Source organism: Cryptomeria japonica, chromosome 3 (assembly GCF_030272615.1).
Source record: "Cryptomeria japonica chromosome 3, Sugi_1.0, whole genome shotgun sequence".
NCBI classification, from domain to species: domain Eukaryota; kingdom Viridiplantae; phylum Streptophyta; class Pinopsida; order Cupressales; family Cupressaceae; genus Cryptomeria; species Cryptomeria japonica.
This window is the reverse complement of record NC_081407.1, coordinates 940195228-940222728: the sequence shown is the minus strand read 5'-3', so window position 1 is coordinate 940222728 and position 27501 is coordinate 940195228. Positions and strand designations below refer to the sequence as shown.

Here is a 27501-nt window from a genome sequence, read left to right as displayed (position 1 = left end):
ATTGCCGCACAAGTTTTACAACAGTTTTGTTGTTCTACATATTTTAGGTTCTAAACTAAACAATACGCCATGCAGGAAAAGCCTAATATTCTGTTACCAAACACAGTCAACATTTCCTAGGGTTAACATCTGTATTGTCATAATAAATAGTGTGTTGTTCCCTACTGTTCGATGTCATAAAAGTTACTGCAAAAGACTAGAAAAAACAGAAAAACTCTTCCAAAATTAATTGGCAACTAAAGATTAGTGCAGGTTTGTCACTGTGTTTTGACTAATTTTAGAAGAGCAAACCATGCCAAGTTGCTAACAGCTTAAGAAATGAGACCAATTATGGGCACACAGAAAACATAAAGCAAATCAATGAGACCAATAGTGAAGAAAATTAGTTTCTTATGACATCGCAATGTCCACATTTTACTCGTGAATGTTTCCTATGGACATTTTCACTCATGAAATGTTTCCAATTAGTTCTACTTCTCATCCTAGTCATAAGGATGCACTTTCACTTGAAGCAGTATGAATTATAATCTTAAATGCATTGATGCTCAGTCAAGGTTTACTTCGTCCCCAAACATTTAGGGGCACAAAACACAATTTCATGACCAAAGTACTATAAAAATTTAGCTTAAAATAATATAAATTTGTCAGCTGTAAATTAGTTAGCCAATAATGGAACTCAAACAGTACCAAATTTTGGTTGACTGTGATATGAAAAAGTTATGAAATACAGCATATAAATGCAGGCTAACACCAGTACATTAGTGCCAAACAACCAAGCTTTTGTTTTGGCATCTACCTCAAACAAACAAATAAACTACCATCATCTCCTTGTCAACTTAATAGAATTTTTCACCCATAATTAGCAAAAATGCTCATACAACCTCTTGGAGTTTGATGGGAAGGATGAATAAGGAAAACTGCAGTTTTGAGACATGATGTTTAGGTACATGACCCATATATCCATGATACACCACATAAAAGAGATGGTATATTTATGGTGTATATATGCAGATTTTTTAAATCAAATATAACATACTTCCTTATCCCTTCTCCAGGCTCTAACATGGTTTTAATATACATATTTACATTACTTTCAAAACTCAATAAATAATGAAAATACAATTACCACAAACAAGAAACTGCCCAGTATTAGGCTTGCCAATGTTGTATAGCACTGCTGGAAATGAAGGTGACTTTTATTGTGCATACTCTGGATTAAATGCCAGAGCCTCTCTATATATCAGTTCTTTCATCTGTTCCTCTGTGAGGTTATTATACTCAGATTCAAAGCTGAATGGCATAGAACAGGCTGGCTCATCACTCACATCATGCAAAGTTGCCAGGTATGGATGAGCGAGGGCATCTTCCACTGCACCAAAATAAGCAACAGTAATTATTTAACCAAATGAAAATAGAAAACACCATATGTTGAAAAAAAAACAACAAAATCAATTTAACACAAAAAAATAAAGCTCAAAATATTTGCAATAACTGACTAGAAGGATACAAACAAAAACAAATTTGGATAAATTTAGTGTTGAAATTTCGTTTACATTAGGAGGCTGGAAAATAGTTGTATATGTGTTGGTTTATTGGTTATCCCAGGACACGATCTTAACTAGATAAAGGGTTTTTCGTACATAATTTAGGTACCAATGAAGGTGAATTTCAAATATGTGCTGGATATAAAGTTAAATTAATTCAAAGGAACTAAACCTTCGTAAGTTTATAGGCCTTGCATACAAATTTCTTGTACTAAAACTCATATATAATCCACATTAATGTACTGCATTTTAGTGACAAATGGCATGACATGAATTGCCATGTGCCAAATAGGCAATTGCACGGTAACAAAGTTTTCCCATCCTGAAATCACAATTTTCGGGTCCCATATATACAATATTTTTATGTCAATTGCTGTGATAGGAATTTTCCACTAGCCAAAGTAGGCATTTCTTTATAAATCGTATAGAAATATAGGCAACTAAGACATCATGGGTGCAATAAAAAAAGTTAAGTCCTTCAAGCACTTTATGGTGGATTTCATATATATTCATATGAGATATCAAATCAGGGATATTAATGTCTACTAATAATCAAACAAACTGCCTGTAAACCAATATAGACACTGTTTGATACATCCATAAACACATTCAACGTTGTTCTTTGGCAAACCAAATAAATGGAGACCTAATGAATAGACAATGCAAAAAAAGATCTATGTTGTGTACCTGTGATCCTCTGAGTTGGATCAAATGTCAGCATTTTTTCGCAAAGATCAATTGCTGAAGGATGTATATGTGGAAATTTTTCAGCAAATGACTGCCTTGGATATTGATGCATTTGCCGAATAAATCTCCTAGCATTATCACTCCGAACAAATCCAAGATCAGCCTCTGTTGGTGTACCAATCAACTGTAAAAACACAATTTGTTTCTTAGAGAACTGATTATATTTATTTATTATCATAGCCTTGTCTTCTACTCTCTACGAATTTGTTCTCCACATGTTTGCTTCTCCAAACACAGAATCTGAAATAGCAAATTAACAAAATATTCAAGTTTAACTACATCTCAAACACACGGAACCATCAGAACTTGGCAGTGGAATTAAGTATTATTTTTAACGTGAATATTAGAAACCATAGAGCTTTTACCTCTGTTAACAAACGTAGCTGATGCACATGATCCCTTCCTGGAAATAATGGTGTCCTATTCATTAATTCCATAAAAATACAACCTACAGACCACACATCAATTGCTGCAGTGTAATCGGATGAATTTAGAAGCAATTCTGGTGCTCTATACCATCTTGTAACAACATATTCTGTCATAAAATCAGTTTCAGAGGTAATGCGAGCAAGACCAAAATCGCATATCTTCAGATCACAGTTTGCATTCAGAAGAAGATTGCTGGGCTTCAAATCCCTATGAAGTACATTTGCAGAATGGATGTATTTTAATCCTCGCAAAATCTGATACAGGAAGTACTGCAACAAGAAATACACACAAATATTAGTGCCTAATAAGCAATACAAGGGACCACCCCTTATCAACCACAGATACATGACAATTTGAATTAACCAATAAATAAAGAATTGCGTGCTTCCCCATCCATTTTAAATATGAGAAAACTACAATGCTTAATCTCAAACAGTAATCTATATCATCCATATAGGTCAAACCAAATTATATTATCTTAAACTAAAAGAATGTCCTTTAAAAGCCAAAACATGTGTCATACAGCTTTAAGGGTTGTAATGCTTGATTTATTCATTACAGTACCATAGTTCCCTACAAATCAGTTAAAGGTGAAGTTGAGGAGGGTTTAAATCCCTATAGTCTGAAATCTGCATACACAGCAGATCATAGAAACCTGTATTTGACAAAGGTTGAAAGCTACTGAGCTCGTTGCAATGGCTGGATTTAGCTAAGGATATTTTGGCCATAAACAGCACCTTTCTACAGCATATCATGTTGGCAATAACTATAGTTCCAACTTTGCCATCGTATCCACATACATAAATGCATACTTACAAAATTATTTCTACAATAAGAAAGAATAAGAAAGAATGTCTAGAGTTCATACAACGTTATTCTTATGATTGTATTCACTTCTCTGTGATTTTATGTCATTCATTATTCAATTCAAGTAGCATATCCCAGAATTAATGGACAGCGTTGTCAAAAATTTAAGTTTTTGTGTGCAGTGAGCTTCAAGTGTATATAATTCCTTGTTTTCTTTGTATTTTGAGAATTCAATAGAAATTGGAGCATGAACACTCTGCATCCTAAGTTTAGACATATAGAAAATCTATTCAAATCATATAGCATTTGATCATTTCCTGGTTCCCAAAATGACTTGAACAATTTAGAATCTAGACACACACCTGACAATGCTCCTCTGACAAAGCTTGATTGGAACGGATAATTTGATGGAGATCAGTATCCATCAGTTCATATGCAATGTATACATCATCAAAAGATTCTCTCTGTGGAGGAGGTATTATATCTCTTATAGCAATTACCTGCCATCCACAAATCATATGTTATCATCACTATACTTCCAAGTTCCAGGTTAGTTCATCCATACAGAAGTCAATCAGAAACTACAGTATCAGAAAACATAGAAATTATGCAAGAACACAAAAACAACAAACTCAACATTAAGCATCCCGAGAAAAGTCTTATCAAGAAGATTTTCTCACCCAAGTGCCAGTCACGATGCTAGAATATTAATCTTGTGTTATCCAAGTTGATATATTTCCATTGAATGACAAACATTTGCAGAGTCATGTTGCAAGACATTGCAAACTTCATTATCCTTTTCAAATCAGTATGACAAACATCATTGCAATACAAGGGTTACCTAAGGACTGGTCTCTTCCTCCATATACATTACAAAGATGTATAGTATAATTACCTGAATTTTACTAGAAACTTCCAACATGACACTAGATCCTAAACTGATCACTACTGAAAGTGAATATTAAACTGTTGAAATTAAACCGATAATGCTATGAACAGATTTTTCAAAACTGATCATAGCATTCTAATCTGTATCTGTTGTGATCTTGTAAAAGAAATTTGGAACTACTGGAAATATGAATCACAAGATAGAGAAAATAAATTTGAAGTTTTAATAGAACTGCTGAAACTAGACTGATATTGCTATGAAAAGATTTTTGAAACTTAAATTGATAACTACTTGAAATCTGAAATTGATATATAGAGAAACTATATTTCAAATTTGAAGCGTCAATAAAACAGAACTATGTAATCATTGAAAATTAAACTTTCTGCTAAAAAAATTAAAATCAAAACCTTTTTCTAAGTACTGGAATGAAAACAAGGCATAAAGTGAACATTACATAAAATAGGAATAACAAAGATTGTGAAGGTGAGATATTTTACTACTACCTTTGTCCTTAACTTCAATTTCTCAAGTTGTTAAGATGCTTTCTGGTGTTAGACCAATATGTCCTTCACCATTGTGTGGGAGATGAGGCATTTGAAACTAAACATTCTGTCTTATTGTATTTTTCAAGCATGAGATGTCAAGGGTATCATGCAATGAAGCTCCTGCAGGCAGCTGAAAAGCTTGTAGGGCCTGTAGCATTAAGGCCCAAGTTTTTCTGCTGCCTTTCCTTCAAGAGAATTCTGCTTATAGCATTGTGACTTCAGAAGAACCATTATTTACCCAAAATCTGACTTTGATGCTGGTCCTGCTGAGATTCCATTCTATCCTGAGCCACATTCAAGTTGCACTTTATTTGCTTCAAAATCTATCGATTTTTTCTTCAAGGTAATCATGGATAGCTGGAACATGTGAATGTTCAATTAACCAACCAATCAACAAGGAAGCGTCATAACCCTAAGGCCTTAAATAGACATCCCACTAGATGTTTGAAATGTTGTATTTCACTGATCTTCTGCCAAATACAACCATTTTGGCTATGAGGTTTGCTGGTCTGCAACATAATTTTTCAAGTCACTTCAGAGTTCAGACACCTGTTAACAATTTTTATTTGTTTATCTGTTTGAGGGTGATAGTTAGTAGTTAGTACTTAGATTTAAATTGATCCCAACATATTTGATGAGCTTCTTCCAAAAATTAATTGCAAACATCAGATCTTGATCACTAACAATATTCATTGAAAGGCTGTGCAATCTACAAATATGTTCCATAAACAGTTCAGCAACTTGCGAAGCTTTATCACTTCCTGCAACATCCATAGAAATAAAATACTTTGTTTCCTCCCACAGATGGTTGACCAACAATAAAATACATGCTAATGGATTCCAATTTTTGGCTGGGAATGGGCTGGGGCCACAATAAACCTGGACTTCTCACATTCTCTGTTTTATTCGGTTTACACCTTTTTTCAATCCTCTTTAAGAACAAGTGCTTTGTATGCTGAATATGTCTTAAAGAAGCCATTGTGGCCAACAACAGTTGAGAAATCCTATGTTTCTATTACCTTTTGAAGTTTAAATTAGGCACAATTTATATTCAATTTTCATAAAAAAATCATCACTTGAAAAAGTATATCCTTGTCCTCTTCGCTTCTTTTGGGATCTTTAACATGGGAATGGTCATTTCGTCTTTCGCATACTCAATTAGCATTTTTTTTTAACCTTATATCTCAGTTCCACAACTGATATTGCATGCAGCTTAAGTAACCTTCATAAGGAATCGGCAACAACATTATTTATGCCCTTCTTATATTCAATTTCAAAATTAAAATCTTATCATTTGTTTTCAATTCCATTTGGTGTTCACTCATTCTTTTAAGACAATAATATTTCAAACTTCAATGAAAGTTTGGATATAATTATAAGGTACTGCTCCAACAAACATAACTTGAATTTCTCTATGGCATGCGTACATTATTTATGCCCTTCTTATATTCAATTTTAAAATTAAAATCTTATCATTTGTTTTCAATTCCATTTGGTGTTCACTCATTCTTTTAAGACAATAATATTTCAAACTTCAATGAAAGTTTGGATAATAATTATAAGGTACTGCTCCAACAAACATAACTTGAATTTCTCTATGTCATGCGTACAGTATAACATTTTCTATCATATATGTGTCTCCTCATTCATTTTCTGCTTCTAAAAGCAATAGTTTGCTGGTTTTACACGAGCATGGTCCATTAAAGTCTCTCAATTGAGTCACCTTTTTGGGAGATGGCCAATCAACTGATCAAGGATAGGTCAAATCTTAGCTAGATTGGCCTTAACTCCCTCTGCTAATTTTATGCCTGGAATACACAAGCTCACTCTTTGCAAAATCACATTTTGATCCCTTTGTAAGTAATGAATGTGGGCTCAAGGCTTCTAAAATAGATTTTAAATTCTTCAAATGGCCCTCCATATTTATTTTGCTTTAGATAAGGATATCATTAAAAAAGACAAAAAATTCTTTCTCAAATGGCACTCGAAGAATTGGTTCATTGTACCTTGAATTGTGGCTGGACATTGGTTGCATGATGACTTCTAAATGCTGTCTTAAACTAGTCATATTCACTGGCCTTATCTATTGGTAATGAGATATCGAATCAATCTTTGTAAACACTGTTGTTTCACATAGCTCAGCTGTAGGCCATCTATGAATGTAACGAGAAATTTTTCTTCATGATTATTGGTAACCAGATGTCAAATCAATTTTTGTAAAAATTGTTGCTTCACATGGCTCAGCTGTAGATCATCTATGCATGTAATGGGGAATTTTTCTTGATGAATTTTTATTTAATTCCTCAGGATCAAAACAAATACAGAAGAAACCATCTTTCTTTGTAATTAAAACTCTATGAGAGACAAAAGGATTTTGTTGGGTATCATATGCCCTGTATATAATAACTATTCAATTATTTTCTTAATTTCATCATTGAATAGCTTTGGATACCTGTAAGGTTGAATAATAACTGGCTTGCAATCTAGTTCCAACTTGATAGTGATTTTCTCCACTCTCCCAAGATCACCCTGGTGTCAGGTCCTTGAAAACATTTGAATATTAATCAACCAGCTGCTGCACTTCCATCTATGTATCTAGATTTTGTGTTTCCACTTTCCTATGCCCCTTCCATAGAATCACATTGTAAGATATAAATCACCTTTTCCAAGTTATTTGCCTGAATTATAAGCCAAATTCAGTTTGTTTGTAGCTGTTGGAAACCCCCCTTACTATACTTAGCTACACTTTTTCTTCCAATTTGATGTATTCCTTATCAACATTTATCTGAAATTCACCCCAAGGTTTTAAAGCATTGCACTCATATGACCACATCAGCCTTGACTAGAGTCACCACTGAAATCAAAAACTAATTCATACTAGTGCAGATGCAAAATCAGGCCTTTTATCAATTCCTTGTACTCTATCAGGCTGTCAATGGTCACTGACACCTAAAATTCTTGTAATGGCACTCCCTTCAAACCTTTAAAGATCACCTATCGTGCATCTATGAAATTATGAGTGCTCCTGGAAATGATAATAGCCACCATAGTTCCTCCCTTCACTTGTGACTCTTAACGTTCAATATTTAGTGATATTCATCAGGGAAAAGGGTGAAATAATGAGTACTTCAGGCTGATCTGTGTCTACCGTGTGGGTGTTTTCTCCCATTTCTGTCAGTTATTCATGATCAGTTTCAGCTACCTTCATATTTGCTTCATCCACAGTTTTGGGGATAGTTCCTGCCATAAATTGACTCTTAACTACCTCCAACTGTGCTTCTACTTGCTAGATGGCTTTCTCTACAGTGGCAGGCTTCAAAGGCTTGGCATAAACCCTAATGGAGTCTTTCAATCCATCAACATCCATAGCTACTGCCCTTCGTAGAGAGATATTCTCCACCAGCAAGCTAGCTTGGTGGAATTAATGAGAATATTTATGCCTATATCCTTTGTTACTTCACATTTTCAAGAACCGAGAAATAATCTTCTTGAGTATAGGCCTCAAAATTATGATAAAACGATGTAACAAATTGGTCAATGTGGTTATTCCTGATTGATTGCATTCATTATCCTCTTCTTGTTCTTTCTCAACTATCAAGGTGTATGGGCAGTAAATTGGATTTTTTTTCGAAGCCCTCAGTAGAATTCAGCTGGAAGGAATGACATAGCTCCCTTATCCAAGACCTTTATCTATTTTTTCCACTGACCCAGTCAAATTTAGGACCAGGAATTTCCTCAAGTAACTTATGACTTTCTATGATTTCTTTCTTGATCTCTTGAATATTATGATTTCTTTGATAAATTCATCTTTGAGCAAAAGGGTTTTGGTTTCCATAATGCCAGTTAGTCTCTCTCATCAGATCTTCTGGTCCCCTATGCCATTTCCATCTCCTCTTTCCCTCCTTACCATGAGCACAATCAGCATATGAAAAACTCAGCTCATCTAATGCACGATTTCTTTCATTTCTACAATGGAATTTGAATGGCTACTTCTACAGATAAATCTATAAATTCATGTTATTGTCCATACAATGTCTAGAGGAGTCCATTATTCATGTTATCCCACAAGACCAATAACTTTGGTATCACTACTATGATCCTAAACTGATCAATGCTGAAACAACTTTGATATTGCTATAAAAAAATATATAAAATAAAAAAACTAAAAGTTAAATTCTAGGAAATACAAAACTGCTCGATAGAGAAACTAAATACAAAGCTTCAGTAAAATAGACCTGTAACTGCCACAAAAAAACTCGAATTTGTAGCTGTTGAGAAAATAAAAAACTGAAATATTTTTCTATGCACTGTTAGGCAAACAAACCTGTGATAATTTTAAAAAGAGATGAATATTGTAAAAAATATAAGAGAACTTCCTTGAGGTTTGGATGCCAAATCAGCTTAAATCTAGGACAGTAAAAATATCATTGGTGCCAAACACAGCCATCAGAACTTTATGCGAGATATCTGCTTTGCCAAACATGACAATCTTACAGCCTATGGGCCTTCTTTATAATGAGTTACCCCTCAACCCACCCCCTTGAAGTGTTAACTTTTCTGTTTGTGAATGTGGGGTAACTTCACATTATGTTTATAGTTACTTTCGTAGCTTTAGGTGACTTTTGTTTCCCTAACCAATTAAAGGATACATCTTATGAACCAAAACCTAAATGGACCTCTAAGGTACAATTCTTAGAGTTGAATCTTGTTATCACTTCAATCATTCCTTGACAAAAGTCTGTACATATTGCTTTGGTGACAAATAACATTTCATAAATGGGAATTCAAGCATTTGTCTAACTGAACATGTTAGTTCCTCTTAGAATACAGAATTCCAAATAATGCTTCATAGTCCTTCGGATGATGACCATGATAGATATCCTTACCAGTGACATCATTCCAATTATTACTCCTTATTAGTTATTTCTTCATGCTCAGGCTTACAGTTTTGATTTATTATTCGGTAGGCATGTGGGTTGTATTTTATCCTTATTGTGGTTTTGTAGCATGTTTCCAATTCAAGGAGCAAAATGCACACAATCTAGGTGGAGAATGTCAAATTATTAGGAAACAGGATTCCAAAGGTTCATGTTAACACGGTAATAAATTCATGATAGGCAATCGGACAAATACTGAGATAAAGTGCTTTGTTAAGAACTATGGCCATTGTGAAAATTTGAATACACTACCTAAATAATACTCTTGTTTGCATTTCTCATCCCAAAATTATTGTTGGGAATCTTGATTACACCTATTATTCTATAGGGCTAAGTATGCTAAAGATGTCTAACACTGGAAACATGGATAAAGATCAAAGCACTTTAAATGAGATTATTAGAATGATCTTAAGCTCAAGGGACAATATTATACCTCAATTGCCAAAATCATCTACAGAAGTTGGGGCAGTGGAAGACAACAGGCTAGTAAGGATCCCAAAAGGCACCATGAGCATTCAGCAGGTTCAATGCCAAAACAGAGAAGGCCAAAGAAGTACATGACAACAACTGAACAGCCCCTACCCAAAATACTGGTAACGAAAATCAAAGAATCCCCACCTAGAAAACTAGTTAAGACAACAAAAGTGCCAGAGCCAAAGTCTTTTGTAATGAAAGATAGGAATTTATGAATTGTAAATGTGAGGTAAGTATTATTATGAGGCATCTATGAAGCTGCCACCAACTGGAATATAATAGCCAGCTATAATGTGCCCATAAGATGATAGGCCACCTCCTAGTCTTTGCAAGTGTCAACATGGTTTATAGAAATGGCATGGAAGGGCACAAGCATCCCTGGTAGAATTAATTAGTTCTGCATACTAAAGATTATTTTTCTTGTGTCATGGATGAGGCACTAAGTTGCGGTCACGTACCTAAGGGACCATATTTTGTTCCGAAAAAAAAAGGCTGGTACTAGTTTCAGGCAGAAACATATTTTAAAAGACTATTGTTCAGCACGATGTTGTGCAGTCTCTTGGTCAAAAGACCATATTCACTTTAAAGACCATTGCAGTTTGGTATGAAACATATTACCTTTTTGACTGCTGAGATGGCTTTTAAGACCCCACAAAAGGCTGCGTTGGAATTTTCCTGGACTTTTTAGCTGTCACATAAGCTTCAACCTCTTCTTGGGAAATTGCGATATGGTACAGCCATTCCTTAATAAATGGTACGGCTGGATAATCATCAGCCTCACACAAATTTGATGTTTTTAATTTGTATTTCCATAGCACACTCCATTGTGATCTCTAATATATATATTCACTTGCACACACTGTACATACCAATTATTATTTGCAGGCAATATTCAATAACCTATACCTACAAATCTAGCAAACCTGGGAAAGATAAATCAAAGTGTCCAAACCCTTATTTGCAAACATTCAGCAAAAGGCAACTTCTATATGAAATTGATCACATGGAATCCGCAGGTTTTTGTCCTCAAACTCCAAATCTTCAGCTCGCTATCAATCCTAGGATGGAACCACTCTACCTTTTGGATTTTCATTCGTTGGAAAATCATTGGGATTTTTCATCTCACTGGTATAAGTTGGCCACAGGCACAAATCTCAAAAGATATCAATCTTCAGAATGAAATAAATGAGTCTCTTCAAACTCTTTCATAATCCTCTGTGGAATTTTTCAAAACTATATTTTAAAATCACTTTTTAAATAATAATCCTTTTTGCTCCATAAGTGACTATTTTATTTATAGTTTTCCGACCTTTAGTCACTTAGAATCACCTCATTGAATAATTAATATATGCTATGTTTTAATTTTGCTTTCATGACAACTTAACATTTAATTATTTAATTATTAAATTATTTTCCGTACATATAGCTAAAGTTACAAAAAATACAAAAATCTGTAGGTGAATTCTGAATATGCCAATATACTTTGAAGCTTACTGGAGATCAATCTTAATAAAATTTGACGCTTCCAAAAATAGAATATCCCTCCAAGAAGTTAGGAATGCACTCAAAATGTTGAAACTACACCCGGAAAGAACCAGTGGACTCAACTTTATCCCCAAAACACAACGCCAATGTCTGAACTCCATTCTGAAAAGGTTGGCACTCTCCAAGAAAGTTGGAGCTATCAAAGATATTGGAATGACCATAAATGGGGACATGACAGACTAATGTAAAAACCACTCAAATCTAATAGTATGCTTCAATGCCAATATGTTTTGTGCTAGTTTATCTGTGAAACCTCCCCATATCTGCCTAACAAAAATAAGCAAAAGGTAGAAGATGATGGAAAAGAATTGCTCACGAGTCTGAAGAATCTACTTCAATTATTGACTTGGGAAATTGAGTTTCAGATATAAAAAAAATGTAGAAATTAAAATAATAAAATCAATAGGTCCAACGAATGAAGTCTGTATGCATTAAACAAATGCCAAAATCCACGAGAAATCGTGTTTCAAAATTTACATGTTTCAGCTTCAGGATGGAATAAGTCAATTGGGATGAACTTCCAAATACATCTTATACCAACATTTATCTTTTTCACCTTTAAGATGTAATAGATCAGCTAGAATAAATTCAAGTGATAAGTCTAAGAAGATTTCATAGTAGACCCTGAGTTCATGTATAGAGTTTAATATTATAACACATGCAATGTTCGATAACTTTGGTAGCATGTTTATGCATAAAATTGAATAGCATACCACCTTCAATATTGGGTGACGTGCATCTAAACTGAAAAAGGTGAGTGCAAGCTCTAGTTAACACAACCAGTTTTGATTACATTGCACCTATACCAACAAGCCCAGGTCCAAGCTCCGAATGAATTTGAAGACATTCAACATTGAATTATACACCTCAACAAATTATGGGTATGGTGCACCTCAACACACATCAAACTCAAGCTGCATTTAAACCAAAGGTGCACCCCCTGCCCTAGTTAAAAAGAGAAAAAAAAAATTATATATTTCTGAAAAGCTCATCAAAATTTATTGGGTCTATGTAATTTGGATCACTGATTTCGAGGCTGATACCATTTGGGGATTTCTAATTTTGACAAAAAAAAATGGAGATGCACTAGAATGGTGAAACCAATATAAAAGAGGTTGTGGTCAAAGTACAGTATGGAACATATACTTTTCTATAAACTTAACAAGTGAAGATCAGAAATGGTATGTGTCACTCTATAATGACATTTCTTCTTGGATGGACTACATCAAGCTTTCTTACACAAATGGGTACCAAAAGATATGATAGACGAACAAAAACATGAAGAAGAATGGCATTTCCATTTCTAATCAATCTAAGTCTATATATATTAGGTCTATACTAGTATCTTCCTTGTTCTCATTAGTTGTGTGTTTTCCCTTCCTATGTATGCTTTTTCTTCCAACTCCTCTGTTCCCTTCTTCCTGTCAGACTTTTGGACTTTCCCTTATCAAAATGCCCGTTGCTTGACCCCCAATGACTCGTCCTATAGTTTGAGTCTTGTTATATGGCCAACCCCCCAATCCCCAATATTTTTGCCTGTCTCCATTCCCCTCCTAACCTCCTAGCACGTGCCCTACTATTTCCAGTAGTCTGTTTTTGGTTCCATAATTTTCAAAGTGGAATCTTTCCCGCCCATGATCATTATTCAGATTTGAAGTTATGATTGTGCATGGTGGTCAACCAATTATATTTGTGGAGAATATAAAAGAGTGAACGTTTTCATTTGAGATCATCGTCTATACTTAATCAAATTTCTTGCAGAATCCATTTTGAGCCCTTTAAGTTTTAGTGTGGGAATCCTAGGACAAAAATCCTACTTGTTTCAAAGGGTGATATCATTCAGAGCTTACATTTGAGCCTCACAGGACCTAGACTCTAGCCACATTGTATTGATCCAATTTGCTATTGCCGTTGGTGTGAATTGCTACTATTGCAGAATTATCTGAATGTAATATATAATCATTATTGTAAAAAGCAAAGCGAGCAAGAATTTCAACTATATTTGTTGTTCATTATAATAAGAAGATCAAGTGTTGTGTTGTCATTATTGATTGGAATGTAATGAAATTGGGATGTATAAATAGTAATTTAAATCTGAGCTGTCTAAGATCTAATTAAACATAGGGATCAATAGTGTTGTTATTCAACTAATGAGTGTTTGCACAAGGTTAAAAATTAGATTTGCATTATTGTTTTGGCCTAGGGCATCACAAAGAAGATGGCAAAAGAGGAGGAAAAAAGGTTTACGAAGAGAAGATGAAGGATACAAGTACATACACTTCAGCTCCAGAGAAAGAAAATTCAATCCTTCATTTTCATTGATGCATTCAAAAGACAAAAGATTAATGTTTTTGTAAACCTTTATAGCAAGTATAACTTTGTGAACATGGAATTAACCAAGAAACTACGAGTATACGCAAACCACATCAAGGACAGTCAAATAGCAAATAAGGCTATTCAAAAAATATTTAATGCTCTGCATGGATAAATATGTTTTGCATTCAAACTTTAATGCTTTGGACATATATGGGTTGGAAATTGTTTTCGGTTATTCTTGGTTAGAATATTTGAAAACAATCAACATCAATGTGCAAAAGAAGTTCATGAAGCTTTGGTATAGGAGGAAAAAAGTTATCTTGCAGAGTATTACACATAATAAAGACCAAAGGGAAGTCAAGGTAGAGCAAGTTCAAGAAGCTATTAAAGAATGCACCAAAGAATCAAAGGACAAACAAGAGGAGCCAAATATAAAGAAAAAGGAGAAGGTTGTTCCCTTTTCAGAGTCAACAAAGCAAGTGGCAACAAAGGATGAGAAATCAAATAAAAGTTCTAGAAATAGAAAAGGGTAACACCAATCTCTTTATGAGGGCATATTGCTATTTATATTTACGATGGCATATTGCACATCAATCTGTAGTAACACCAAGGTCAAATGCACTTTATATTTGAAAGAAGTCAATGGAGGCACACAACACTTCAAATAGCACTTGGTGAAGGAGATAAGGCATGGCACCACTACTTGCCTGGCATGCCTTGCAAATGTCACATATCAAGCAAAACAAGCTCTTCAAGCAATTTCTGATGACAAGGCTAAAAAGGCAAGAACAGGGACAAAAGTGGCTTCTATTTTTTATAAGCGATATGGAATATCCTTTAGATGAGGTGGCTAGTACATAAAAGTCTTTGAATGAATCTCAAACAACACTTCTTCTATAGCTCGCAACCTAAACATAGGTGGAGAGGAAACATTAATTCTTGCTGTGAACCAACTACTACACCAAGATCACAATCCACTTTAGAGAGTGCAAGATATAGGAAAAATGTCCAAGAACAAGTGAAGAAGGGGATTGTAAATTCCTAGTTCTACTCTAGCTATTGTTCCATGTTGCCAAGTCTTTGTACTAGCAAGGTACAGTGAATGCTATTGTAGAGGTAGGTCATGGATTCAAAGCCTTATCATATAAGACATTGAGAGTTGATATGCTTAGTGATGCAATATAGGATATTGAGGATGTTGTTGACAAACATTAATTAGAGTGGACAAAGAATGCATTCACCATAATGTTAGATAGGTGGATGGATAAAAGTCGAAATGATGCAGGAGCACCGGAGTAGTTCAAACCGGCACTTGGATTTGATCTCGGTGAGACATCGATCCCGGTATTGGCCCGGTATTGGTATTTTCTTACCGGTTAGTTTTGTAGTGTATGGAGCGAAGATGAATCGGGTTGCGGGTGGTTTCCGTAACTTACGGATCGTTGAGCGATGTTGTTTTGGGCCTTGTCTGATGTTTCCAGAGGACCGCATGAAGTTTTATGCATTTGAAGATGTTCTTGGTGATTTGGGCCGACATGTTATTGTTTACACGTTTCATCATGAACCGATTGGTCTTTGGCTGACTTGATTGAGTTGTTATTGCTTGCGAATGGTATAAAGGGAAATCTTAGAGATTCATTATAGGGGACAGAGGTCGGAGAAAAGAGGAGATCGAGCGAAGATGTAGTTTCCGGAGAGATTCTAGTTTGGGGGGATTGAAGTCCGGATGGACTGAGGTCCGGAACAATGCAAACTGTTAACGAAGACAGAGATTTTGGTCGGGGGGGGACTGAAGTCCGGATGGACTGAGGTCCAGATCAGTGCAGAATAGTGCAAACTGTTACCAGAGACCGAGATTCTGGTCCGGGGGGACTGAAGTCCGAATGGACTGACGTCCGGATCAGTGCAAAACAATGCAGACCGTTACCGGAGACCTATTTGTTGAGCAAAAGATCTGCGGATCTTAGAATTGTTTTGTAATCCTGGGTTGCGGTCCAGCAGGTGTAGCCACTGAAGGCATATGTAATTCACTAAATGATTAAATGATTGATCTATCAGGTTACCAGTTATATCGTGTGTTACTTCTACGGTTCTACCGGTTATATCTTGTGTTGTGTTACAAGTTGCCAGTATATTGCATGATGTTTTGTGTTATGATGTTTTGTGTTATCATTGGATCTCCCCACCTTGACTGCATCACAAACTATCATCAACTTCCTTGTCTCTTGCAATATTGGCACAACTTCTTTGAAATCTATGGATGCATCTAATAGGAGCAAACCTACAATTACACTATTCAAGTCAGTTGACAAAGTGGTCATGGATGTAGGGCTACCAAATGTGGTTTAGTTTATTATAGGCAATGTTGCTATTGGTAGACTCTTGATGGACCTATGTTTTTGAGTTTGTGTGCAACATGCTGCCTTTATCTAACCCTAAAGGACATTGGAATACTTGAATGGATTAAGGAGGCATTGCAAAAGGCTTGCATTGTGACCCAATTCATCTACAATCACATGAAGGTGTTGGGTATGATGTGCTCCTTCATAGAGGGCAAGGAGCTAATTCGACAAAGAGCGACAAGATTTGCTATACACATCCGTAATCTGCAAACTCTTCACCAACAAAAAAGAATTTGAAGTGAATGTTCATTTCAATTGAGTGGATGGAGTGCGGCTTGACAAATCAAATGTATGGAAAAATAATGGCAGAGTATATTTTTTCTCCAAGTTTTTCGGATGCAACTAAATATATTGTCGAATTTTTAGAGCCTCTTATAAAAAATTTGAGGCTAGTATAGGGAGAAATTCCCCATAGACTATTTGTACGAGGCCATGGATAGGGCCAAGAAGGTGATGAGGGATAAGATGGAAAGTAACAAGGACAAATACATGCCATTATGGGGCTAGGAGATGGAATTAATAGATACACTACTGCCTCCATGTTGTTGGATAGTATGTAAATCCAACATTGTTCTATAGCCCCTCATTCAAAAATGATGATGACGATGATGAGGTCACACAAGGCCTACTCATGTGCATGGAGAAAATGTTTCCTACCCCAAAAAATATGTAGAAAATTATAGAAAAGCTACAAATATCTGGAGATCAGGAATTTTTTCTCAAGTATGGATGTTGTGCAAGGTAGGAAACCTTTAAACTAGATAGACTCCATAAACTTTCAATAGAATAAAATGGGGGATTTTTATGGCTAAGAAGCAAAAAATATTCAACAGATGTCAGCCATGTAGTTTATTTTAGTGTGTTTGTGTGTTCTCTAACACATACCTTTTAAAAAAATACAACCCGTCTAACACAACAACAAATGAATGATTTCATGCTCACTCACCACAAGCTCCACCCAGATACTAAAGAAAGCTCAAAATTTAGAGTTTTGATATACCTGCAATCATAACTATAAATTGTAATCATTGTTTTTTTTTCATTTTCAAATTTCTATATAAGCAAAAACTAGGTACTCTTGAGAAAGACCAGCCAATTGACATCAACAAGATTGATTGAGATTTCACGATGATGTCCTTAATGATGGTACATCTAAAATGATAGTGATGTGGTTGAACAATTAATCAAGTGCTTCATCATCAAGACCTGCCGCCCTCTAGTGTAGCTCTCCTCATAGCAACAAGAGTCATTGGCTACATCTAATTTTTTGGAACTTTGTACTTAGCTTGTAAGTTGACTTTGTACAAAGTAGATTGTAACTGAAATTTTGAAAAGTATTAGTATCTTATTATTATACATGCACTATGAAATATGCATTGTTCAATGCAATGTAATCAGCAATATTAACAAAAATAAAAAAATCCGATGTTCCACAATTCATAGTCTAAAGTCTAAACTCTCAATTTTATTTGTTCTATATATCTCTATGAAATAGAAATGCCTTTTAACTTAAAAAAAGCATGTTTTTATCTTTTTTTGCCTTTTCTTTTTAATCCAATTCTTCCCAATTAAATGCCCTTTTTTTTTTGAAAAATCTTATACTTCTGGTTTGTTGATTTTTTCCCAAAAGATTTTTGCTTCTATGATATATAGTGTATAAATATATGCATATACATATACGAGTATAAATAGAAATGTGTATATATAATCATGATTGTGTATGTGTATACTGTTGAGACATGGACCAGCTAGGACTTGAACCTAGGACCTTCCATACGCTGCTGGAGTGCTCTACCACTGAGCTACTGGCCCCTCTTGGACCAGTCCATCGTCGGTCCGGGTGTGGCTTATTTCCAACACCAACATATACATATAAGCATATATGTCTACATATACATATACACATGTATATGTGTATACATATGTATACAAGTCTTTTTAAGTGTTTATTTTGTACTTGATGATTCACATGATATCTATGTTGGCCAGCCTTAAACCACACACACTAAGCAACATATTAAGCCTAGAGAATGTTAGTCAACTCTGAGTGTTTAACACTTTTAAGCCTATAAGTGTATTCTTAGTGTGACCACACACATTAAGCAACATATTAAGCCTAGAAAATGTCCGTCAACTCTGAGTGTTTAACACTTTTAAGCCTAGAAATGTAAGCTTAGTGTGTGTGATTTAAGCCATTCTGTCTATGTCTATGTTTGCCATGTTATAAGATGAGTTTCATATTGCTGGCATCTGACATCCTACTCCTGGCAGTCTACTATCCAAACTTCGAGTGCCCTCAAAAAACCACACCAGCAGGTGATATGCAATGGTAGCCCAAGGCAGAAAATTCTTGTGGCCCAGATGTTGCCCCTAATTGCATGCAGAATCAATCACCACCCTGTGATTGGTTGAACCCGAATGATTTCACCTCTAAATAGCACAAGGGTGTTCCCTACGTATACGAGTATCTTGGGTAATAACTGATGATATTTGGTCTTGACTCTTAAACTATTTCTAGTAGAAATGCACAATAACCAAAAGAGTCAACATCAGACATTGCATTAATTCAAAAGGTAGAAACACTATGCTCTAAATTGAGTGGATTCCCAACAAACAGAAAAATGAGCCATCAGCTGCAATAATTAGTTAAGTTCTCAAACCAAACAAGTCAATAAAAATAATCTACATATTAATGACAAGAGAATAACAAAAATTGAAACATTGTCTGTAATATGCTGCTCTTTGGGAGGAGAGACTACATTTTCATGATCCATATGTCGACACAACTTGATTTCTCGAAGAGTCCGCTTTGCATCAATGCGATTGTCAAAGGCATTAGAAATCTTCTTGATGGCAACATGCTCATTTGTCTCCGAATTCATCGCAGAGCTACATAGACAAACCAATATAGAGAAGAATAAGTTAGTTCCATTAGAAGAGCTATATACACATACAAACCGACAAAAAGGAATAAGTTAATTTGTTTAGAGAGCTACGCCCATCTCCTACATCCACAAAAATAATGCTAACAACACACACACAAACTATAAATAAATAGTAAACAAACCTGAATATTTAAGAAAAGCATTTAAATAGAGCCCTAGGAGAAAATGATCAACTTCAAACTACAGGAAGAAATAAATAACTGACTAATTCAGAGAAAATAATACATAACTATGCCTAAACATAATTTAACATGCAGTTAAATCAATCCTGGCAGCCAGAGAACAAAAACTCCAACTCTAACAAGTGAGAAAAAATAAATTACACTAATAATTTGATTTTATGCCAGATACAGAAATAATACATAACTAAGCCTAAACATAAATAACTTCAAACTACAGGAAGAAATAAATAACTGACTAATTCAGAGCAAATAATACATAACTAATCCTAAACATTATTTAATATGCAGTTTAATCGATCTCAGCAACCAGGAAACAAAAACTCCAACTCTAGCAAGTGAAAAAAAAAATCGAACTAATAATTCGATTTCATGCCAGATACAGAAGTGATATTATCAAATACTTTATTTCTAAACCATATAATTTGGAAACAGAATAAACAGCCCTAAGATTCAGGGATATCATATTATTAACTTTAGATTTTGATTAAGGACGCTCAAAATCCTCGCTTTGATTGAGGCTCTCAAGCTGGCTATCTTCCTGAACTTCCTAATGAATGGGCTTTAGGGAGACTACCATGTAGTAATGAAAGGGACGACACAGCCAACTAGAAGCTAGAGCATCTCTTAAAGGCAGCAAGAAGACTATCAACCAACTTCATCTGGATAAACTTCAAGATTGCTTCAGGGAGGTGAATAGAACAGCAGACTTCATAGCAAATGCAGGCTTCCATATGGATGTTTCTCTTCCCTTTCCAGCCCTGCTGAAGGGAATGACCTCAGCTACATTAGCTTCTTCTAGATGATAGTCTAGGCAGTTTGGAAGGACTAACAAATGATCATTAAACCATTTATATGTGCTTATATCCAATGAATATACACATGCTAAAAGATCCTTCTGTCTTATGTTGACCATCCCTTCAAGTTCACCCATTTTCTGGCAATAGCAACAATAAAAAGTTAGTTGCCTCTAGTTGTCAAGTTATATGGTTTCAAGGTTGACAACATCAATTATGAGTAGAAAATGAGACAAGCTTTTTCCCTCAAGATCAACTATTTTTTAGCAATAGCAACAATTCAAAGTTAGTCGTCTCTAGTTGTCAAGTTATATGGTTTCAAGTTTCAATCAACATTCAAGGTTGACAACGGCAATGATAAGTAGGAAACAAGACAAGAAAGGGAAAGTCCCTTCCAATAGTCTCGCTCTTTGGCAAGAGGTGGAGGATGATCTTTTCAATGGTGGAAAAATCAAAGCCTCAATTGATTATAGGTGTCCTAAAGGAAAAGCAATGGATGTAGAGTCAGAGTGTCAAACAATTTAACTCTAGTGTTCTTTTCAGTCTACTAGGGAATATCTCAGACAAGGATAGTTTTATTTGGGTTTAGGATGTGCCATTGAAGGTGAGGTTCCTCCCTAAACACAATGAATTGATAACAATCTTGGAGGCAGAACATAGTGAAAGCTGTGAGCCTAGGGTTACAGAAGCTAGTTAAAACATCAAATAGTCAATTGAAAAAACTAAGAAACAATTATATGGCTTTCATGGAGTTTGACAAAGCAATGAGAGTGGCTCTTGGTTAGCACAGTGTCTTCAGCCAATGCCATGACCCCGCAAATCTTTGCCTCCTCAATGGCTCAAAGTGGATGTGGCGAACTCCTTTCCCAAGCAGACATCTCAAGTAGATATTCTAAAGCTCCTCCACGGGCCTTTGAAGCTCTTATCAGACCTGAGGAGAATGGAGTTAAATGAGGACCCAGCTTGGAGAGTGCACCATGTGTTCTTTGTACATGACAATATGCTAGAATGAAATTGATGAAGAGAAGAACTACTTGTAATCCTAAAAGGTAAGAAACTCCCGATGATCAAAATGGGAGCTCCAAGTTCTGGGGGCAATAGGTACAGAGGTTGAGGTGGGCAGGGATCATAGCAGGCAGAGAAAGAGTGTTGGCTATGGGCACAGGTGTTGTCGAGGTAGGCATTCTTTAGAATGCAATGGCTGCCAACATGAAGACAACTCTAGTTGGCTATCAAATAGTGAATGTGAATCATCACATTAGGCATGTGGAGTTGGCAACTGAAAACAAAGTTCAATAAACAGTGGCATTAGATGAGGAATTGGCTGTTGGCCCGATGCAGGCTTGGGATGGGGAACTCTAGTTGGTTAGGATAACAATCCATGAGTGTCAATCTCACCGTGGTCCTTGACACTCTACGTTTAATTTTCTCTGTTGTCTGACATCATCATAGTAATCTAATTATCTGCTGTAAACTTGATTTTACCTACTATGCTAACAAAAGTGCTTTTTGCATTGCAGCTTTAGCTGCATGTCCAAGCTCCACACCCATAAAGACACTCTTTACATATAGCTGACTAGTCTCTTAAAGTATTTTTTGTACTGTGGTGCTAACCATATTCAGTTGCACAGCCTATAGGGAAAAAATTTACAGGTGAGTGTCCCCAATAAAATCCCTCATTTATATATCAAAAATAAAAGTGACATTCTTACCATAAATATAAATGAAAAAATTATTCTCTTCCCTTAAAATACATAATATTCGAAGGTTAAAAGCATGCATGCCTACTGGGCAGTCCTGTATGCACACATTTCAGTTTATCTAAAGCATATGATTAACTAAAACATATAAAGTTAAGAACCCTCTAATTGAGAGAAAATCAATAATACAGCTAACAAATTTAGAAAGAGAAATGAACTCAGACACAGTTTCTTTTGAAAGGCCTGAAATGCCTGCCATATGATGATAGCTGTAGGTTCATAGCAGTCATAATCTGCAAGAACAAATCTAGAATGTTAAAGTTGATATCATATCCACGTCTCTCAAAGTGATCTCATTTCATTAAGCTAATTCAGAGTAAGTAATAAACAAAAAAATCAGAAAACTGATAATAAACCTCAATATTCACAAAGAGAAAAATATGCCCAGAAAACAAAAACTTTGCAAGAGGTTAAAGAATATCACTAAAACAAAGACAATCTCACGCCTTATCTAAAATTGGTATATTCAGTTACTTGATATTAAATTCAAACAATAGTGGAACAAATGACTCTTTAATTCAGTAAGGGTATACAATTAGCATAGTATTGCAATTAAAGTGGCTAAAATTGCTCAAAAGATAAAATTAGGAGAGATAAATCATAAATAGGTTAAAATCCATAGAGCATTGTGTTAGAAAACCGTATACTTATAGAAATTTCTCTAGATAATGATAGCAATATGAGAACATAAAAGAGAGAGATCACACAACATGGAATGTTTGCGAGCCAAGATGCCCTAATATAATAATATTCATTATACTTAGAGCTAGAATAATCCATTAAGATAGGTAAACACTGAACAATTCTCCTTAGGAAAGAAGCAAACTCCACATTATATATACCATAATTTTCCCACCATTACAAGGATAATCCTCTCTATGTATAGACTTCCCACTGATAATATAATGGAGGGGTAAACCACCTATCCCAATGTAAGGGATGGCTGACTTGTAACTTAATATAATTAATTACACAAGCTATCCAATATAGATAACAAAGGGGTGTTTACCACATGTCAGCATCTCCATCAACCTATATACATTATAATATCATCCAACTATCCATAATACTTATGTGATTGATGTTACCCATCCATCAATATTCTTTCGCTTTTATGCACCACTCTGAGTTCATTCACCATTGTAGTAATTCCTATGTTACTTTCACAAATAACTTTTGCTCCTTTGATGCCTAAGATTCCTATATTTCTCCTTTGATTCCATGCAGATTCATAATGATTGTTTCTCTAATTCCATTTTTGACCATAGTCATTCCTTCCATTCCATGTGTATGCTAGTGATGACTCCTTTGGTTCCCTATGTGTTCATAGTTGGTGCTTATTTGATGCATAGTACTGTGCCTCTTATTTATTGCCTCTCACAAGGCTGGGGATGTCTTTACAAAGCACCATTTTTCTACTAATTTTCAAAAACTTTTTTGATACATTTGCTTCTTCTATATGATTTCCACTTGTACTTTTGGCTCTTGAATAGAAATGCTCCTTCGTCTTGTTCCTTCTCTTTTTCTAATTCTTCTATGCATACTTCTTTAGATTCCTTAACTTGCTACTTTAACTTTGGTCCACATCATGAATAATATCCTACAAGGTTTCTTTATATTCACTATATGTCAGCATCTACATCAACCTATATATATTATAATATATCCCTAGGTACTTCACACGATGTCTGTTCTTAACTTGCTACTTTGACTTTGCTTTGGTCCACATCATCTATACTATCTTACAAGGCTTCTTTATATGCACTATATGTCAGCATCTACATCAACCTATACATACATATTATAATATATCCCTAGGTACTTTTAACACAATGCCTGTTCAAAGTGGGCGCCAAGAGTACATTGTCTTTGAATATCTCCAAAATAAGATTGAAAAACATTTTTCCATAATTACATATATTTGCTTTAAGATTTTATAGTATTGACAAAAATCATTCAAAACTCAACCATAAATTAACCTACAATTCAAGGCAAATTATACATAAATGCACCTTAAATCCAAGGAAAACAAAGAAAAAATAATCTCACAACAATTCGATCTACGGGAAGTCAAAAATAACACAAAAAATGAAAAAATATAATCTGCCCCCAGTCCGTTAATATTATTTGAATAGCAGCGCTATGATTGGACAATGACTAACTATCTACAGAGTCCTGAAAAGAAGAACCAAATGACCCTCAGGTTAAGATAATACATATAATTTGACAGTGGCTGTAAGCTAAGTCACAGGATATGGCGATTTTCATGGATGAGGTTCGAATTTAATTGAATTTCAAACTTCTATAAAAAAAATTGAATTTAATCGTATTTCCTCTATAAAGCACTGCTATCCGCCTCTAAACACAACTCAGTTGGTCGTGGGTATTCTTTGTACATGCTTTGTATCTATTGGGTCATGGGTGTCTGCAACTGCTGGGTCGCTCTCGGATTTTCTCCAACAAGGGTCGCTATTCTGATAATTTATTAGAAGTATACATATATTTAAAAATAAACAAAATTATAGAAGGCGAATTTTATCCGAATTTTTTTTCAAATTTTTCCCTTGTTGAATTTCATCCGAATTTCATGGCTGTCGAATTCGAATTCGAATTTGAACCTTGTGACTGAGGCTGTAAGACTGCTAGGAAAGTTTTAAAAAAAAAAAACCACAATTCAGACAAGATAATAAACCCTAAATCGAAGGAAAACAAAGATGAGTAACATCGCATCAACTCCATCTCTAGCAATTCAAAATTAACAAAAAAATATAATTAGTTCTATTTGAAAATCAGCACACATCTATCATTAAACAAAGATTATCCATCTAAAGAGTTCTGAAAAGAAGCAGCGAACACCCCTAAAGTTAAGGAAAACTATATAATTTGCCTATGGCTGTAAGATTGCTAGGAAAATTGAAAACAAAACCCAAAATTCAGACAAAATAAATAAAGAGATTGAGATTCTATTTCCACAATTGCACATTTGCCATAAAATTAAGAGAAAATCAACCCTAGAATTCAGATAAAAAGAAAAACAGCAGAAACTAACCTGACTAAAACTTCACTTCTGACAACTTAAAAATAACACTACCAATAAAATGTTGCTCCAATCCAAAAATGTTGCTCGAATTTCCACCCATTTTTGTATGACTAATGTTGCATCCTAACATACATTACCATATAAAACAAAAATTCACCCTAACAACTCTGTACATTTGACAAAACAGCGACAAATCTGTTAGTCCACAGATAAGTTGTTGAAAAAACAAGTTAAGAAAAGCAGAACCATATATTTTCACAATTTACTTTTGTTTGCTGTTGTAACGTGTAATATTCACCTAAAGTTAGGAGATAACCAATAATAAACCTCAAAACTCGGAGTACTGTAATTAAAGACAGTAAAATTGCTAGAAAAGTAAAAAGTAGACAAAAACCTTGAAATATAGAGGACTTGAATAAGTTGAAACACATCCAGTCAGCTTGGTTGAAAGTTGAAACAATTCTCATATGAAGATCAGGTTCAAAACCAACTGGGTGTTAAAGCCAGCCATCAATATCTGCCCTATTGGAGCAAGGTGCATTCCACTAATGGAAATAAAAGTTCATTAGTTTTCACTTTCAGTCATTATCTTCACAATCTAGTTAAGAAAAAAAGACCAGTAATCAGAGAGACTGGACTTGAACAAAGCCTATAGACAGGGAAATCCACAGACTAACCTATAGGTGTTCTCGCAGAATGGATCAATTGAGCTATCAACCCCAGGATTCTTTAAGAATATAATTAAAGGCTTTACACTTGAGGGAAGAATAATGACTACCTCTAGAAGAAATAAATACACCTATAATTCAACGCAAATAAAATATGAACCTCACAAACACTCAGCCTCTAGCAAACCTAAAATAAGAATAACGACACAATCTCACCAGATCCAAATTTGATATAAATAATAAATCTTGAGCCATTAGCATTTAAAAATACTTGAGGATCCAATAAGTCATGAGCCAAAGTTTCAAGAAAAACAGAAATAAAATTTTGGAATTCGGAAGAGAAACGTTTGAATGTCTCCACAATTAGACATAATCTATACAGAGATTTTTAAAAATTAGAATACACATCGTTTCAGGACAACTATCACGTAAGTAAACCCCAAAATTCAGGGAAAACATCAAAAACACTACTACTATAATTTCGTCCTAATCCAAAATCGTTACTTGAATTTCAGGATACAGTTGACTTAATTTGTGCATAGATCAATAAAAACTCATTGGTCAAGCTCCTCGTCTCAAAGCAGGCAAAAGGGACAGGCGTGCGTTATTAAACAAGAGAGAAACACATTTTTCCAGAATTACACGTATTTGTAGTCATAACCTAGAGTACATGTGACATTTACGTTAAATTAAGAGAAAATCAATAATAATCCCCAAAATTCAGGGCAGAATTTAAAAAACCCTACAAATTCGTGCAAATAATGCATCATTAAACCCCGAAATCCACGGAAAAACAACAACAGAAATTAGCCACTAAAATTTCGCCCGTTGCACATCAAAATTAGGACTAACTTTACAATCTCATCCTGATCCAAAATCATTACTTGAATTTCCGCACACAGTTAACTCAAAATATATAAAAACAGTTTCACACATAAATTTTGCGGTAGTTTGTTAATACTGCAAAAAAGGTTAAAGTTTTTACTAACCAGACAATCCCATAAGCTCCTTTCCCGATGGGCAGGAGAGGGGGTCTGTACTTGGCAGTCACTTCAAAAATGTTGCCGAAAATATTATACTGCATAAAACGGCCGCCATGGCTGGGCACCGCGAGGATATTATCCATCGGATTGCTTGCAGGAGGGGGATGAGCATCAGACATTAGCGTATCTGTCGATTGAAATGCGGCTGCGGCTTCCATTTAATCCGATTAGTTTGCTCGTCAATCAATCGACCCTGCTTGTTAATTAGTCAGCTACGTATCTAGAAAAGATTTGTGCTGCGAGTCCGGGATTCGAACCCTTGACCGGTGTAAATAGTCTCAGGGATTTTCTTCAGTACAGAACCATAAGGATGACAAAACAAATTCAATTTTACGGTTCTTTAATGCGAAAAGAAAAAATAAAAAGTCAAATGACTCCCCCTTCTCGTCTGCTCTACGCATTCACGCGGCTTTCTGCCAGTTTCTGTGACAGAA

At 35.0% G+C, this 27501-nt stretch overlaps 1 protein-coding gene across 2 annotated transcripts; it reads right to left on the bottom strand.

Moving 5' to 3' along the window:
- Positions 1-611: 611 nt before the first annotated feature.
- On the bottom strand, positions 612-27501 carry LOC131072944 (mitogen-activated protein kinase homolog D5). Of its 2 annotated transcripts, none has more exons than XM_058009249.1 (6): positions 27014-27501; positions 19395-19524; positions 3890-4027; positions 2657-2989; positions 2232-2415; positions 612-1369 (listed from the first exon to the last, which is right to left on the bottom strand). In XM_058009249.1, the coding sequence occupies exons 1-6, from the start codon at positions 27223-27225 to the stop codon at positions 1197-1199; spliced, it is 1170 nt and encodes a 389-aa protein (XP_057865232.1). In that variant the 5' UTR covers positions 27226-27501; the 3' UTR covers positions 612-1196. The 2 variants fall into 2 exon arrangements, with proteins under 2 accessions (XP_057865232.1, XP_057865233.1); XM_058009250.2 differs by lacking the exon at positions 27014-27501 and adding an exon at positions 25751-25911.